The sequence below is a fragment of the Lutra lutra genome, chromosome 6 (genome assembly GCF_902655055.1).
Source record: "Lutra lutra chromosome 6, mLutLut1.2, whole genome shotgun sequence".
Classification (NCBI taxonomy): Eukaryota; Metazoa; Chordata; class Mammalia; order Carnivora; family Mustelidae; genus Lutra; species Lutra lutra.
Genome location: NC_062283.1, coordinates 67,826,601 through 67,843,496, shown reverse-complemented (window position 1 = coordinate 67,843,496; position 16,896 = coordinate 67,826,601). Strand labels below are relative to the sequence as shown.

Sequence of the window (16,896 nt, the reverse complement as noted above, 5' to 3'; positions counted from 1 at the left end):
AAAAGTCTAAAAATGTGAGTCAAGAACATATGCAATTTCATCACTCAGGTAACTACAGATAATCCACTGACCATTCTTCTGGTCTTAAATGTGCGCACTTATACACGCAGATATTTTTGTATAAAGAAGTGAAATGGTGCCAGGCATCCTTTTTTCTTATCTGCTCTTCTGTCTCAGCAATATATTACGGACCTCTCTAAATGGCAGCAGAGACACCCACTGCGTGGACATTTGGCACTCTCGGCCTCTCTGACTCATGTTTCACTCTACTTCTCACTGCCTCGCAGAAGAGAGTTGATTGGTGGGTGGTTCTGGGGGGTGAGGGCCCCTCCTGAGAGCAGGATGCTTCTTAGGGCAGTGCCCGGAGATGGAATGAGGCCTTGCAAAGTGCTGAGTCCACTCGGCTGAGCTTTGGCTGGTCTCATGGGGCCTGAGGGAAATGGAAGGCTCAAAACATTTTTAAAGACCAAAATGGCTAAAGAGACAGGGTGATGGATTCAGTGGTAGGATTTGCATTTGGGGGGGCCTGCCAAGCTGACCTCAGAGCAGGGAGACGTGCTGGGTGCTGACAGGGCCGCATGCTCGGGAGAGATGAATTTAGGAGCAGCAGGATTGGGAAGCGATACGGAGAGGCTTCCACTCGGGGTTGGGGTGACTTCAAGGAGAAGAGTTTCGACTTTTTTCTTGGATTTATTTATACCCAACCAACCTCTTTCTAAAAAGGTGTTATAGTAGCTTTCCACAAAGGACATATGCAAAAAGGTCAGGCAGCTAGAAATAGAAAATCGGGACCAGGAACAATTTCCATCTGAAGTGGAGGGCTGCATGGAAAGGGCCCCACTTCTCCCAGCCCCTGGGGATGAGCTGGTGAGAAAAGCAGAATGGCCCCAAAGGGGAGAAGGAGAGGAGGGGATCTGGTTGACGTAAATGGGCAGAGTCTTGATTCATCTCCAGGTTCTTCTCCTTCCTAATTTTATGAACTTGAGTAATCACAGCACCTTTCTGGGCCTTAGCTTCCTTATCTATAAACGTGAAAATAAAAATGTCTGCATGATTGTAAGTTTAATACTAGACACTGTTCCTGTAAGTTAGCCGACGTACCTGTATAGTTTACGCTGGGACTTGCCCTTGGATGGGGGTCCCTTTCGTGGTGTAAACACTGAACAGCTGTGCCCCCTGGGAACAGATGGTCATTAGAGGAGGGATGAAAGGGGGGGTAACGAAGGAGGTACGTTCAAGGTGCCTGCCAACCACTGCCCCTCCAAAGTGGGCCCACTCACAGACTTTCGAGAAGCAGCAGGCCACAGGCAGCCATGTTTTCTAGGCCTGACCTCATCCTCCTCCCCAGCAGGATCAGAGTGATTCCTGACCCAACAGTGGCCTGTCAACAGGTTGTCCAATGATGCGTATATGATTGGGCACAAAAAGGCGGGCCAGTCCAAAGGGCCCTTTCTCTAGAGAGGCTGAGTCAGTGAATGGGAGTGAATGGGAGCCGCCATTGGATGGTCATGAGGGAGAGTTAGAGCCAAGAAAGGAGCAGACGCCGTAAGTCAGGAGAGGAACTCTGTGGGAGAAGAGAGATGTGAAAAAGGGAAAGTGGCTTAATCACTCCAGGGGCTTACCTACTGTTGTTGTAGCAAACTATCCCCAACCTCAGGGGCTTTAAATAATAATCATTTTATTATATCCCTTGATTTTGTGAGTAAGGAATTTGGGCAAAGCTTGACTGGGCGATTCTTCTATTCCATGTGGCATTTGGCAAAGGTATTCAGTCAGTGGATGGCTGATCTGGATGGCCCAAGGCAGCTCTACTCCCATTTCTAGAGCTTTGGGGAAGGGGTTGGAAGTCTGGGCTCAGCTGGGGCAGTCCACTGGAACCCTACCCATGGCCTTTCCAGAATGACAGTCTCAGGGGAGTTGGATATCCTACACAGCCGTTCAGGGCTCCCAGAGAGAATGTCCCAAGGGAACTTAGCTGAAGCTTCAAGGCATTTTCATGTCAGAATGTCATCTTCTACTGGCCAAATAAGTCACTAAGTTAATCTAGATACAGGGAGAAAGGAATTAGACTTCTTCTCTATAGGCAGGATAACAAAGGATTTGCAGCCATTGTTACAGGTGAGGCATAATCTCCTAGAGCTACCTTAAATCCAAAATGCCATCTGGCTGGAGAATCCCATCCCTGTTACACCTCTCGTTTTGGGGTTTCTGAGAGTGGCTGTCCCCTCACTACGATATCCTTGCGATGATGCTCCTGTACTTGAATGAGTGAGCTTGAGTGGATCTCTCTTCCTTGTACACAATGAGCCAACCTAGAGAAGTGGTGATCCTAAGCTCTTGGAAGAGGAATCCCAAGTGTGGTAGCAAAAAGTTACCCAAGCTGTGAACTGATTAAGCTGAGGGGGAACCCCTAGTCTTGTCACCTTTTAGAGCCTCAGTTTATCCATTGGGACCACGAAAATGAAATTGTCTGCTGAACTTAATCTGAGTCATTGTAACCAAGTAATGTGAGACTCTTCTTGTCATTTGTTTGATCTCATCCTAGTTCATATTATGAAACCCATGCCCTTGGTCTGGGGTCATGGAACAAATGTGCACAGGGGAGTGAACTTTCCCCATTACTGCCTGCCTCTGTGACCTTGGCAAGCTGTTTCTCCTAAGGAATACAGTAGTAGATGGATGAAATAGGTGATGTTTAAGGACCTCACAGCTCTAAAATTCTAGGACTCTGGGAGGGTCTGGGAAAAAAGAAAATGGTACAAAAAGATTTGGGGGCACGAGGGCAGCTCATTGGTGGTGAATAATGGAGGCAGCTCAAGTTGGAGTGCATAGTGCAGTTTATGGGGCCAGGAAGGAACCCAGACCCTGTGAGGGGAGTCAGGGGAGTGGAGGAGGCATGGGGGACTGTGGGGGGCTGAGAATGGAAAGCCTAGTTGGTACAGTGGTTGACCAGCCTGATTCCTCCTTCTTCATCTTTCTCCCCCTTCCTTGAGTCTTCTGTGGTTTTTCATCTCTCTGGGCCTTTTTATGTTCTATTTTGTGTTGGAAGACTCCCTCTGCCCTGGTAGGCTAACCCCAATCATTCTTTAGGTCTTTCTTAAATGCTTCTTCTTTTTTTTACTATGTTAAGTTAGCCACCATATAGTATATCATTAGTTTTTGATGTAGTGTTCAATGATTCATTAGTTGCATATAACACCCAGCGCTCATCATAACACGTGCCCTCCTTAATACCCATCACCCACCTGCCCTATACCCCCATTCCCCTCCCCTCTGAAACCCTCAGTTTGTTTCCTGGATTCCAGAGTCTTTCATGGTTTTTCTCCATCTCTGATTTCTACCCTTTCTCCCCTTCAGTTTTCCCTTCCTTTCCCTTTTATCCTCTGTGCTATTCTTTATGTTACACATCTGAGTGAAACCATATAATAATTGTCTTTCTCTGCTTGACTTATTTCACTCAGCATAATTCCCTCCAGTTCCATCCATGTCGATGCAAATGGTGGGTATTCATCCTTTCTGATGGCTGTGTAATACTCCATTGTATATATGGACCACATCTTCTTTATCCATTCGTCTGTTGAAGGACATCTCAGCTCCTTCTACAGTTTGGCTATTGTGGACATTGCTGCTATGAACTCTGGGGTGCATGTGCCTCTTCTTTTCACTACATCTGTATCGTTGGGGTAAATACCTAGTGGTACAATTGCTGGGTCATAGGGTAGCTCTATTTTTAACTTCTTGAGAACCTCCATATTGTCTTCCAGAGTGGCTGTACCAGCTTGCATTCCCACCAACAGTGTAAGAGGGTTCCCTTTTCTCCACATCTTCACCAACACTGTTGTTTCCTGCCTTGTTAATTTTTGCCATTCTAACTGGTGTATGCTGGTATCTCACTGTGGTTTTGATTTGTATTTCCCTGATGGCTAGTGATGTTGAACATTTTTCCATGTGTCTGTTAGCCATTTGTATGTCTTATTTGGAGAAGTGTCTGTTCATGTCTTCTGCCCATTTTTTTGACCTGATTATTTGCAATATTTGGTTTTTGGGTGCTGATTTTGAAAAGTTCTTTATAGATCTTGGATGCCAGCCCTTTATCCATAATGTCATTTGCAAATATCTTTTCCTATTCCATAGTTTCTCTCTTAGTTTTGTTGACTGTTTCCTTTGCTGTGCAGAAGCTTTTGATCTTGATGAAGTCCCAAAAGTTCATTTTTGCTATTGTTTCCTTTGCCTTTGGAGACATGTCTTGAAAAAAGTTTCTGTGACCGATGTTGAAGAGGTTACTGCCTATGTTCTCTAGAATTTTGATGGATTCCTGCCGTACAGTGTGGTCTTTTCATCCTAAATGCCTCTTCCTTGGAGAAGTTATCCCTGAATCTCTAACCCAAATAAGAACCTGCTCTTACAGTCCTAATTGTATTCGTAATGATGTGTTTCCTGGTGTAATTATGAGCTTTGTGTCCACCTTCCCCACTAAGGCAGGAGCCTCCACGAAGGCAGGATTTGGCTAGTATTTCTTGAAGGAATAAATGAATGAAGACACTGGGTTCATTGGGCTGGAGACCAGAACCTAGGTCCTCACTGTCCAGGGGGCAGAGCAGGACGCATGATGGCAGGTGCCAAAGAGAAGGGCTCTCCCTAGAGGTCTGAAAAGAGCCCCCCAGCCATTCACTGGTGCCCCCTCCTGGCCCATCTGCCACCCACACACACAGATGAATCCCAAGCACTAGAACACTGCAGCTTTATTGATTGAAACAACCGCGTCCGCAACTAGAGGTTACATTTGGGGGGCTTGGGGGTGAAAGAGGGACAAAGGGGGACAGAGGCTGGGGTGGAGACAGAGAGCAAGGCAAAGGGGTGAGGACGGGGTCGTGTGACTAAAACAACCCCAATACCTTTCACCCATAAATGAGGGTCTCCTGTTGTGCTTTTACCTTGGTGGTGGGGTGGGCCTGGGCATGGAGGGGTTGGCTTTTCTCTCAAGTCTGGGAGGCCTCAGGGCTGAAGCAGTCCCCTCCTTCCCCTGCCCCTTCTCCTGGGTTGGGGAGAGCGGCCTTGGTGAGCTCCCACCTGGGGCAAGAACGATGCTTGGAGACCGCTGGGTCAGAGGGACCAGCAGAGTTGAGCTTCGAAGGTGATTATGGGGGCAGCCAGGAGGTGGTGGGGAGGTGCCAGGAGGGAGGGCACTTCTAGTGGGGCCTCTGGGAAATGGATGCAGGTGACAGGAGGGAGTGGTGATGGTGGACAAGTGACATGTCTCTGACCTCAGCTTTCTCACCTGTACCGTGGGGGCACTGGATTAGATGGTCTCTAAGGTCCCTTCCAGCTCTCATGGTCAAAGGCTCCCTAGGAAGGAGTGGTCCTTCTGCCCCAGTACACACCCTCACATATATACATAACAAACACACACACACACACACACACACACACACACCTCACCCTCACAGACACACACTCTCACACAGCACTGATTAACAGAGAAGGTCATGCTATCTTGCCTTTGGAAGTATGGAGGGCTCCCCAGAGCCCAGAACCTCAACCCGTGGCCCTACAGGGACTCCCTGGAGAAGGTTCATCCTTGGAACAGATCTTGGAAATGCCATCAAGCCCCCTGAGTTCAGGAAGAGGAAAACACAAGACTTTGTACCCTCTGTACAGAGGGCTGGGGAGGGGAAACAGTCCCTTTTATCTGGGAGCCTAGGCAGTAGCTAAAGCCAGTGGAGGCACAGGGAGGCAGAGTCCACATGGCACTCAGGTCTGATCTGGGGTGGGAGGAGCAGTGGCCTGGGCTGAGAGGCCAGAAAGGGCTCCTAGAGCCCTCCCAGAAACATCTGTAGCATCTGTACCAGTGCCCAGAGACAGGGCAGCTGGGCCAAACTCCCCTGGTGCCAGGCTGGAGGCATTGGCCCACAGTGTGACCGCCCCAGGGTGGGAGCACCTGGCTTGCAAAGCTGGCTCCACCCCCAGGGGCTGTGTGTGACCTTGGGCCAACCCCCACCCCTGCACCTTTCTCATTTACACAAGGAGAGGTTTGGCCTCAGGCAGTGAGAGCCTGAGCCCCGGGTTTCCACCAAGCACAGGGAGAAAGGAAAATGAATGGGAAAGAGAGTGCAGAGTATCCCAGAGAAGCTAGGTGGGGGGAGCATCCCGGGAAGTGGGGGGCGTGGTTTGAAGGCGTAGCTGGGCACCCTGGGCACCTGCCTGTGGTCCCAGGAGCAGCAAAGCCCAGCTGAGACTCCCGCACTTCTGCCTGTAAGGCACCTGACCCCAGGGGTCTCCCCAGACATCAAACAGGGGGCAACAGAGGTGAATAAACCCTAACGCCTTGAGAGCTGACCCCGGACTCCCTGTTTTAAGGCCACAAAATGCCTCAGCCACCCTGACCCTGAGGGCGAGACTGCCTCGGGGGAGATGTGCTGGATCCAGCCAGCCTGGTCTCCCCTGGGCTGGGGGTCTTCACGGGCCACCTACCGGCACACAGATGCTGCCACCCACGGCACAGCCGACACTGACACAGAGGTGCTGACTCACAGGCAGACACAGACACACCAACACTGGGACACAAGAAGACTCTCTTTCCTTGCAGACCCCATCCTCCCACACACAGACCGGCACATCCTAGGAGTTCCCATCACACACTGGAAGTGTTAGTACACACATGGACACCCACAGTCCCTTCAGACCGCGCACACACACACAAACACAAACAGGCACCAACCTTGCCGGTCCACACACGAGGACCAAGGACCTTGGTGCCCCAAGGAGGAGGTGCCCGGTGCCATTCCTCTCTGGATCTCCATACCCACCCCAGCAAGGGCACAGAGGAAGCCCCTGGCAGGTGATGGGCCAGTGGTTCACATTCCTGGCTTCTTCTGAGGAGCTTTTAAACGTTTCTGATACCACGCTGCATACCAGTCCAATTAAATTAAAACCTCTGAGGGTAGGACCAAGCATCCGTGCTTTCTAAAAGACCCTCTGGAGGTTTGATTCTACAGCTGGGGCTGGAAATCACTGATTTATAGAATCCATTCCGCTGGGCAAAGCCCTCTCTGATTTCCCTAACAGGCCCACTTGTGCTGGGCATGAGGTTGGGATGGGCTGGGTGAGAGGGTTGGAAGGCTCAGAGGAGGAGCTCACAGTCTAGTTGGGGCAACAGACCCTGCACAGATGGGACAATTAAGGAACAATACTCAGCAGACGGGATGCAAGCGTGTTCTGGGAACCTGGAGCCACTCATTTTGGAGAGAGGCCTCAGATGGGCCAGCAAGACAGCCAGATTGGTCCGGGATCAGAAGGCCCCGCTCCAGGCCTGGCCCAGCCACCGCCGCCCCCCCCCCCCCCAGCTGGTTGGTGATGATGATAGCACAGGCCTGGCAGGGCAGTGAGATGGGCAGCCTTTGCACTGGTTCCCTGCCTGCCTCTTGGCACTGCCTGGCTCCCTCTGCTTGGCAGCTGTCCCCTCCGAATGCTCCAGGCATGGGCCACCAAAGGTGCTTGAATTTCAGTAGGGTCATCTGTAAGCTCTTTGTCATCCTTAGGGGATGAAAGGTGGGGCAGTGGCAGGCAGCTTGAGGCTACAGAGTAGGCTAGTACTACTCTGCAGTAGGCTACAGAGTAGGCTACAGAGTGCTACAGCACTCACAGACATTTGTGTCACTTGTGAAGGGGGACATGCATGCTGACATCCACAGGCGCGCACTGAGCCAGGGGTTAGGCCCAGCCTCACAAACAAATATGTGTAATTGCACGTGCAGACTCACATTGGCACCCACTCCTGCCCAGAGATGTACCCACAGTGCTACACAGACACAGACAGGCAGGCACACTCACGTGCGTGCGCGCGCACACACACACACACACACGCACACACAGCCCCATGGACACGTGCATGAAGACTCATCCTGGAAGGGGCTGGGCCTCCTCTCTCCCACGGATGGCAGGGTGGGATCTCAGGGATGACATTGAGAAGGAGAGGGCTAGATTCCACCGTGCCCATCTAGGCTCCCAACCCAGAACCCGTGGACAGAGAGCCTTTTCACAGTTCCAGGCATGAGCTTAACTCCAGGCAGCACGGAGGCCAGCCACTGCCCCACTCCCTGCCCCAGTTCTGCAAACCCCTCCTTCACTGCCCCTGGGCAGGGAAGGGCCAGTGCTTTGCAGTGGAGGGGGAGGAGGGTACCCCCTTTACACACATCCTCCTATCCAGCACACCACTTCATACCAAGTATAGAAGAAATGAAGTCTCCACTCTACTCCCAAATGCCATGAGAGCATGAATTCGCAAAAACAGGCCTTCTTCTCTACTCCTCTCAAAGTCAAGCCTCACCCGGGGAATGGCTGGCCACCACCACCCCCCACCCCCACTCCTTTGAGAGGCAGTGGGTACTAAGGTTAGGCCTGCTGACCAAGGTGGGGATTGTGCTCTCAGGAATCCAGCTCCTTATGGGTGGGATGGGGTTAGATGGAGCAGAAGGAAGGTGTCAGTCTTCAGACTGCCCAGGCCCAAGACCCTGTGCTGGGTCCCTTCAAAGGGGGCGCGGTGCGGGGAGGATATGACATCCAAGAACAGGTCAAGGGGTCAAGGTGACCTGAGGTCTCCACCTTCCAGCCCTTGCCCTGAAAACAGAGGGCATGCAGCAGGTATCTGGCCTCCCTCACACTGCCCGCAGGGGGACATTCACAGAGCTCACCAGGTACCCCCCGGCCTCTTGTGACCCTGGCCTCCCCCATCCCGGGGAGTCCCAGAGTCCAGCCAAGGGTGGGCTCCTGAGTCGGCTCCCCTTCTGGCTCCCTTCTGGTAAAGCCAATGGTCTGAGGAACGAGGGAAGGTCAGAAACACACCACAGGTGCAGCCAGGACAAGGCCCACGTGGCGCCGAGGTCCCTGGGGTGGCGGACGCCATTCTGGCGAGTCCCTTGTCTCCGAAGAAAAGAAGGTGCTGGCAGGTCAGATAGAAACTTGTGCTTTAATATATCTCTGTGTGTGTGTGAGTGAGTGTATGCGTGTGTCGAACGACTGTCTCCAGGGCCTCAGCGCTGGGCCTCTGTCCTTGTTCTCTGCTCATCCTCGTAGCCAGTGCAGGCCCCCTCCCTGGCGGGCCGGCCCTGCCCCTGGGCACCCCGGCTGGCGGGGGTCAGTCTTTGGTACGATGCGGACACTTTGGTGTGCCGGGGGCGGGGTGGGGGGGCCACGCAGCTCTCATCATCTCTGCAATGCCAAGAGGAAGATGACCATGGGCCCCCAGAGCTGTGGGTGGGGCTGGCGGGGGGCTCCACTGCCCGGCATCACCACCACTGTGATAAGAGAAAGAAGGGACACAGGCCAGGGCTCCAGTCAGCTTGGCAGGCCAGGGACTAGCGAGCTGCCCCCTCTCTTGGAACACCTAAAGGGGGACACTGCCCTCGCTGCACACAGACATGCTCATAAGCGCAGATGTGAGGTTGGGTGGTTTGGGGGTTAACTTAAGCCTTCCAGGACCTAAATCCTTGCTCTGCAGCTCACTAAGTCATGGAGCAATTCACCTGACCTCCGTGAGCCTGTTTCCTCCTCTATAAAATGAGTCTAACCATCAGTGCCACCCCAGGGGCTCTTGTCCTTATGACCTGAGATTACACATATATGGGGTTTTGCACCCTGCCTGGTGCGTGGTAATCACTCAATAAATCCCAGCTGTTATGACGGCAAACACCTGGCACTGGGGGGTGGGGCACACATTTACATCTGGACACCCCCCCACACACACACACATACACAGACATACCCTGACGCAGGCACAGGAGGCATCTAGGTACTGTGATAACTCGGTAAGTTCATAGGAGGGCACAGTTTAGTCTTCTCATTGCCCTACAAATGTCCCATAACCTAAGCCAAATGTCCCACCCAAACACACCAGCATCTGTTCATGCAGTCACAGACACATGCATCCCATCACCCAGTCGCTCTGAATTGCCATTCAGCCCTGACACCAACAGGTGCCTACCCACAGAGCCCGCCCTCCCAGATTTGGCTCCTCCCTCCCTCCCCATCTTGCACCTTTATTGGGATCCATCTGCTTCCGGGGACACTCTCCCTTCTTCAGTGTGACATCATCTATGGCAATATCCCCCAGGTAGCCAGAGCCTCGAACCCCCTCAAAAATAATCTGGGGTGGGGTCAGAGAGGAGAGAGCAGGGATTAGGGGGTTCTGCCAGAGAGAACTCCCAACCCCTTCCCCTCAGTCCACTGGAAGCCCCTATACCCCCTGAGTTTCTCCCCAGCTCCTGGGAGGAAGCCTGAGTCTTCCTCAGTGTTCCCTGGCCAGACCACCAGCCTGAGGGCTGGGAGAGCCTCACCTGGAAGGGCCCGCTGGGGTTGATGGGCACGTGCGCCTGCTGCCACACGTTGCCCTTATTGCCACTGAGAGACCAAGCGTGTGTGTCCAGGGCCCCTTTGTTCCGGGACCGCACCAAGAGGTTGAGGGAGCCTGTGGTGGGGATGAAGAGAGGGGAGCAGTGAGGATCTGAACAACGCCCCCCTCCCCTGCCACTACCCGCAACACTAGCCCAGAATGGTTCACATCCCCTTATGCCACGGCTCACAACACAGGACAGAGAGGATGGCAGTGGGCTTCAATTCATCAGGATGCCTTGCAAATTTTCCTTCATTCCTTCCTTTCCTTTCTATTCAGCCAATCCCCCAACCCCAAACACACACACATACACACACACACACACACACACACACACAATCCTTCTTCCTCTGGAGTGGAGTTGTCCCATGCGGTGGGGCCCATGACTGAACACAGAGCAGGATTCCCAAAGCACACAAGGCACACCCCAGGCATGGGATGATTTTTTCTAGAAGCACAGGAATGGACTTTAAAATTTTTGATACTTAGAGGTATGTTTTGAGAAATGAATAAAGCAAGTCCTTCAAACTCACGATTTCTCTAATATTCACATTTTGGACAAAGCCAAGAAAATGAGAGGGAGTTGCTTTAAAGAGAGATATTTGTATCTATGCTACACAGCCACAGTAAAAACAGAGGAAGTGAAACACTGAGGGCATTTGCCTGTGGGTGCTAAGCTCGTGTGCCCACAGCCACAGGGGCCTGGAATTCTGGAGGTGCTGGGGACCTTAGAAAAGGTGGAGGGGATCGTGACTTGGCAAAGAGCACCCAGGCAATGTCATGCCCCTTCCCAGCTCTTCCAGCCTACCTCCAGTCCCCAGTGATGGGAAGGATCTGGCTCAGAGGGAAGGGGAATCAATCTTAGCGCCCGGTGGCTGGCATTTCCATGGCACTGCCCAGAGACAAAGCCACACCATCTGTGACACCAGATAGACCCCCGCTGGGGAAGAGCCACCAAATGTTACCTGCCTGAGATGAAAGGAGTTGGCCAGAAAGACACAAGGTCTGGGGACAGCTGGTGCTGTCCAGCTGCCAGGTGGGCTAGGAGGGGAGGGAGGAGGAGGGAACGGGACAGCAAGAAACACAGACTTCCCCAGAGGCAGAGTAGGTCTGGGTGGGGACCCTTGTCAGCAGATGGGCCCATCAGAGGACTGCAGCCAGCCAGAGTGGGCCAGGACGTGCCACAGAGACTTCAACAGGACCAAGCCCCAATACCTTTCAGGCTCCTCACAGAGAGACTCTTCTCTCTTCCCTCTCCTGGAGCTCTTGCCCCTTCCTATCCCCCTCAATTCCCATATCTTTTCTGCCTCCTCCACCACACTGCCCCAAGGCCACTAATGGGAAATCTCTCTTTTCACTGCTTGAACAAAAATTGAATTTACATCCCCTTTCCTGAGGAGCCCATCAGCTCTAGGGTCTCCCCTGCTCAGGGGATTCCTGACTGCCTTTCACAGCATCAGCCAGGGCCCAAGACATGCAGCCTCCCTTAAGGGTGGGCCTGCTCACTACGGTCTTCCCTGCCTCCCTTGCCATCTACAAAGCCAGAGTAAACTCCATGCTGGAGTCTGGACAGACAGACTCCAGCTCTCCCCACCTCTGGGCTTTTGCTCAGCCTCTTCCCACTGCTGGAGACTCCCTCCCCTACCACATTGCCCTGGCCAAATCCCTCCTGTGACTTGAGGCCTCTCTGAAATGCCATTTCCCCCCAAGAAGTCTTCCTAGGCTTGAGTTGGGAGTCCTCTGTGTTCCCTGGGAACCCTGAGTCCTTCTACTTCAGTGCTCCAGGCCCAGACCACTGTCTGCTCTGTAGTGTGACAGAGCCATCCACATCTTCTCCTCCCATTGGGCTCTTTGAGGGAAGGTCTGCAGTTGCTACAGGTTCTCAATAATTAAATGCTGAATAAAGAACTGTTTACGATGGTCCTCACAACTGAAAGAGGACTTTCAGAGAACCTCATGGTTAGAACCTTAGACCTCCCTATCATTCATTTGTTCAACTAGCTGAGCCCCACTATGTGCCAGGCACTGTTCTAGACATAAGAGATATGTCAGTGAATAAGGTGAGGACCCCCATCCTCCTGGAGCTTACCTTCTACTGGTGATAAGCATTATAAAGCCAATAATGCAGGGAAAGGAATAAAGAGGTATTGAGATGGGGAATGTCAAGGGACTTCAGAGAGGTCCCTTGAATGAGGGGAGGGGAAGAATGTTCCAGGCCAAGGAACATCATGAGCAAAGTCCTCTTTGGCACGAATCTGCCTCAAGTATTTCAAGGAAAGCAAGGAGACCAGTGTTCTCTCGAGCTGAGTGGGAGCCAAGGGAAAGGTGGCAGAAGATGAGGTCAGAGAAGGAGGCAGGGGCCAGATCAGATCTGGGAGGCCTAGAGGAGATGGTGATGAAAGGGGCAGAGCAGAAAAGTCATGTGACATGGGATAGGGGCCCCCTCCACAGCATCCCTACTAGAAAGCCCTCCTGTCTAGATCTGATGCTTACGGGGTCTTCCTTGGGTTGAATTCAAATCTTCCGCTGGCTTCTATATCCATAAAAAGTTTCTGGAATCCTGTCCCCAAATCTAGCACATTGATGGCCTTTGGGGAAGGGCTCTAGGTAGCAGGAGGACTGGGATGGGAAGGGGACTCTCATTATAAGCCCTTTGGACATTTTGACCCATACAGAATACATGGCCTGTCCCGTAAAGAAGTAAACAAATAAATGAAAATTTTAAAAGTTTGTCACTTCCTCAGCAGAGTCGTCCATAACCAAGCCTCCAGCATTGGTCTCTGTTACCAGCTGTTTGGCCCCTGTCCTGCTGTGGGCATGTGTCACAATGGCCACTCAGTCTTATCTGGCTTAATTAGACATCTGTCTCCCACTTGACCATAGGTGCCAGGAGCATGGGAACCTCCTCGCCCTGTTTGTTGTATCACCTGATGCCTGGCGTAGAGCAGGAGCTCAAGAAGCGACGGCTGAATGATGACTTCATTGATTGACGTGACTTCCCAGAAGGCAAATGCCCACCCAGCCTTAGGAAGAGGGACTGCCCCTCACCGGTTACAGAGTGGCACCTCCCAACCTTGAGCTTAGGGCTCGGGGGAGTCAGACAACTCAGGTTGCTGTGTGATCCCAGGGAAAATGCTGAACCTCTCTGATTTACATAGTAACACCTCCCTCACCTGGTGTTTGTGAGAGGTAATGGGACTACAGATGCAGAGCCCCCAGGATATCACCGGGCACCTGACAGGCACTCAATACCAGCACCCTCATAGCTGTTTTCACCATCTCCTCCAAGGCTTCCATCTTGTCCTGCTGGAACCATTTTGTTTGCAGACTCAGGAAAACCTCGAATGAGTGGGCTCTGGCCTCCTCCCTTGCCCGGATTCTGCCTACACCCCCTCCAAGGATTTGTGACTCAGCCGAGCTGAGGAAGCCCAGGCTTCATATGGGCCAACGCCAGCTTCCCGTGGATTCCGTCTCTCCTCCCCGCCCCAACAACCCTTGGGCAGACAACCTGGTCCCCCGACTCACCGATGTGCTTCCCGTACATGTGGTAGAAAAAGGAGACGCAGTAGAACTTAGCACTGGCATTGTACAAGGGACTCACCAAACGGGCTCGGTCCCCCAGCTCCCGGGGCCTTGATGTCTCGATGAACATATAGTAGCCTGTTGGGGAGGCGGGGGATGCACCAACAGCCTCCTCCTCACCCCACACAGCCACTTCCCATCTGATCCTTTCACTGCCTGAACATCCTCTGACCCCAGGTGCCTCACCCATCCACCACATCCTCCCTGCCTCACCGCACAGCATAGGAGTCTAGGCCAGGAGTTCCGAACCTTATTGCAGTTTCTCTTCTTCTGGGTCCCCATGAAGACAGAGTTGTGTCTCCCCGTCAAATTAGAGCTCTCTAAGAGCAGGGCTGTGGCTCCCTTCAGACTGGGGCTCCCTGAGGGCAGGGCTGTGTCTCCTCTCTCAGACTGGGGCTCTCTGAGGGCAGGGCTGTGTCTCCTCCCTCAGACTGGGGCTTGCTGAGGCAGGGTTGTGTCTTCCCCCTCAGACTGGGGCTCCCTGAGGACAGGGTTGTGTCCCCGCCTTTGGACTGGGATTCCCTGGTGCTACACACATACACACACACCCCAAAAACTGTCCTGCAGCAGTCCATGTCCTCACCCTCAGGGGTGCCACTGATGTCAGTGGGGGGACCAGTGTTGGGGGAGCGCTTGGGATTCTGGGTGAGGGCATTCTGCCGTGTCCAGTCAAAGTTGTCTGTCAGGTCCTGGGTGTAGCCACAGATCTTCTCATCTTCAAAGTGGCAGGTGTTGTCTGCATTGGGCCAAGGGTGGGGAGGAGACAAAGAAGGTCAGGCTCCTCAGGCCACCTGGCCCAGCTTCGCCCTCCCTGGCCACCCTGAGGCAGGTGTCGTGCACCCAAGCCATGGGCCTAGGATCTCAGGGCTTGAGAAACCAGGCAACGGGGCCCCTGACAAATTTGTTCCCAGAACAGGACTTCCTAACCTTTGTATACCACAGACCTCTGCTATCTAGTGATGTCTAAGGACTCCATCTCAGAATAATAATTTTAGATGCACACAATGAAATACAGAGGGTCACAAAGGAAATCACTTCTATTGAGATACAGCTGTCAAAATATTTTTAAAAAACACGTTTGTGGGACGCCTGGGTGGCTCAGTTGGTTAAGCGGCTGCCTTCGGCTCAGGTCATGATCCCAGCGTCCTGGGATCGAGTCCCACATCGGGCTCCTTGCTTGGCGGGGAGCCTGCTTCTCCCTCTGCCTCTGCCTGCCATTCTGTCTGCCTGTGCTCGCTCGCTCTCCTCTCTCTCTGACAAATAAATAAAATCTTTAAAAAAAACAAACACGTTTGTGATATGATAATAAGTGGGCTTCTTTTTTATCTAATTAAATAACAAGATCTAGCGTTAGCTCTAATAACTGCGGTGGTTTCAAAGTCCTGATGGATGTAAATGATATTCAGAAACAGCCGTAACAACTTTAAGGTGCCGTGCAAACCTCGGCTTTGTCCTGATGACAGGGTCACAGGTAGTGATCACACTACCCTGGTTTGTTGTCCGCATTCGTCACTAAAGATGTTAAACTTCTGCCAAAATTTAAGGGAAGATAAAGAAGTAACTGTACGCCCTTCCTCATTCCAGGTTCATGGACGCCCTGAATTCTATACACAGATCCTGTGGGTGGGGTGGGGGGCTTCATGGATCTCAGATTGAGGACCCCTGCTGCAGAGAACAGGGGATATGGATTAGTCTGGTCTCTCTGTTTTCTTTCTAGGGGCAGTGATTCTAGGGATAGGATCAGGATGCTGATTGAGGAGGAGAGGCCTTGAGTTATAGATGTCCCCCACCTCTGCCCCCCACTTTTAAGCCCCAGAATGAATCCTGGATGCACTTGTCTCCAAGCCCAGCCCTGTTCCCTTTGGCTTCTCCTTCCAGCTGCTGGCCTCCACCCCCATTTTCTCTCTGGGTATCTGCCAGGGTCCTCCAAAGGGAGGGGTTTGTATCCCCAAAGGGAAGGGGAAGTGGGAGGGAGGTTTCTCACCTGACAGGTTGGGAGAGTTGACGGCTGGGAAAGCAAGCAGGAAAACCAAGTCAGAACTGAGGTATGGGACTGTATAGAGGGTCCCCAGGCTTGGGACCAGGGGACAGTGTTCCCGAGACCAGGACTGGAGGCCAGAGGGGCCTACCCTGCAGTGACAAAGTAGGACACTGCACAGCAGGGAGCTCCAAGCTCTGGAACCATGTGGGGAGGCTGGAAGCTGTTCCCCTGGGGAGGAGAGGAGCCCACCCTTCCCACCCCACCACCACCACTACCACCTACGCTCTGTGTAGTGAATGATGCGGGAGGCCATGTCCCCAGCCCCGAAGGTGGTATAGGGCGTGAGGCGGACCTCGTAGCTGTGGGGCACACGGAGGTCAGTCAGGATGTACTCCAGCAGCTGCCCCTTCTCCACGCGCCTCACTGGGATGGCCTTCACCATGGCATTGTGCTGATTCAGCTGCAGATACAGGGTGTTCCCAGATGCCCAGACGGCCACACCCTCCACCAGAGCACCGGCCCAGGCCCTGGTGTGACTTGGAGGGTGGGGTGGGGGGCAGGGGCAGGGAGCAGAAAGAATAAAGGACAAGGAAACCAGACCCTCAGTTTCCCCGTCTGTGAGAGAGGGCAATCACTCCTACCACGCCTCCCTCCTCAGCCCATCTGAATAACACACGGGAGAGCAACTCGTATTGAACAAAAAATGTGTGCTGGGCGCTGTTCAAGGTGATTTGTCATTAGTAACCCACTTAATCCTCAAAATTCTAGTCTTCGGAGCCAGAATATTATAATGACTCCCATTTTACAGATAAAGAAACTGAGGCCAAACATATGTGCTTTGCCCTAGCTCACACAGAGCTGGATTCTAGCCTAGGCAGTCCGCCCCAGAGCCACACTTGCGCCCTCCACACCTACTGCCCCTTGGGCAGAAGAACCACACGGAATT

At 52.7% G+C, this 16,896-nt stretch overlaps 1 protein-coding gene across 4 annotated transcripts in view; it reads right to left on the bottom strand.

Annotated features, from left to right (window-relative positions):
- Positions 1 to 4,724: 4,724 nt before the first annotated feature.
- The window catches only part of MDGA1 (MAM domain containing glycosylphosphatidylinositol anchor 1), a 59,528-nt gene continuing 47,356 nt past the window's right edge, over positions 4,725 to 16,896 (bottom strand). For all 4 annotated transcript variants that reach the window (XM_047734421.1, XM_047734424.1, XM_047734423.1 and 1 more), the window contains exons 11-17: positions 16,233 to 16,410; positions 15,954 to 15,977; positions 14,553 to 14,705; positions 13,913 to 14,047; positions 10,332 to 10,462; positions 10,033 to 10,141; positions 4,725 to 9,293 (exon numbers count right to left, since the gene is read on the bottom strand). In XM_047734421.1, coding sequence (XP_047590377.1) covers positions 9,202 to 9,293; positions 10,033 to 10,141; positions 10,332 to 10,462; positions 13,913 to 14,047; positions 14,553 to 14,705; positions 15,954 to 15,977; positions 16,233 to 16,410 — 822 coding nt within the window. In that variant the 3' untranslated portion in view covers positions 4,725 to 9,201. The remainder of the gene's footprint in view (positions 9,294 to 10,032; positions 10,142 to 10,331; positions 10,463 to 13,912; positions 14,048 to 14,552; positions 14,706 to 15,953; positions 15,978 to 16,232; positions 16,411 to 16,896) is intronic.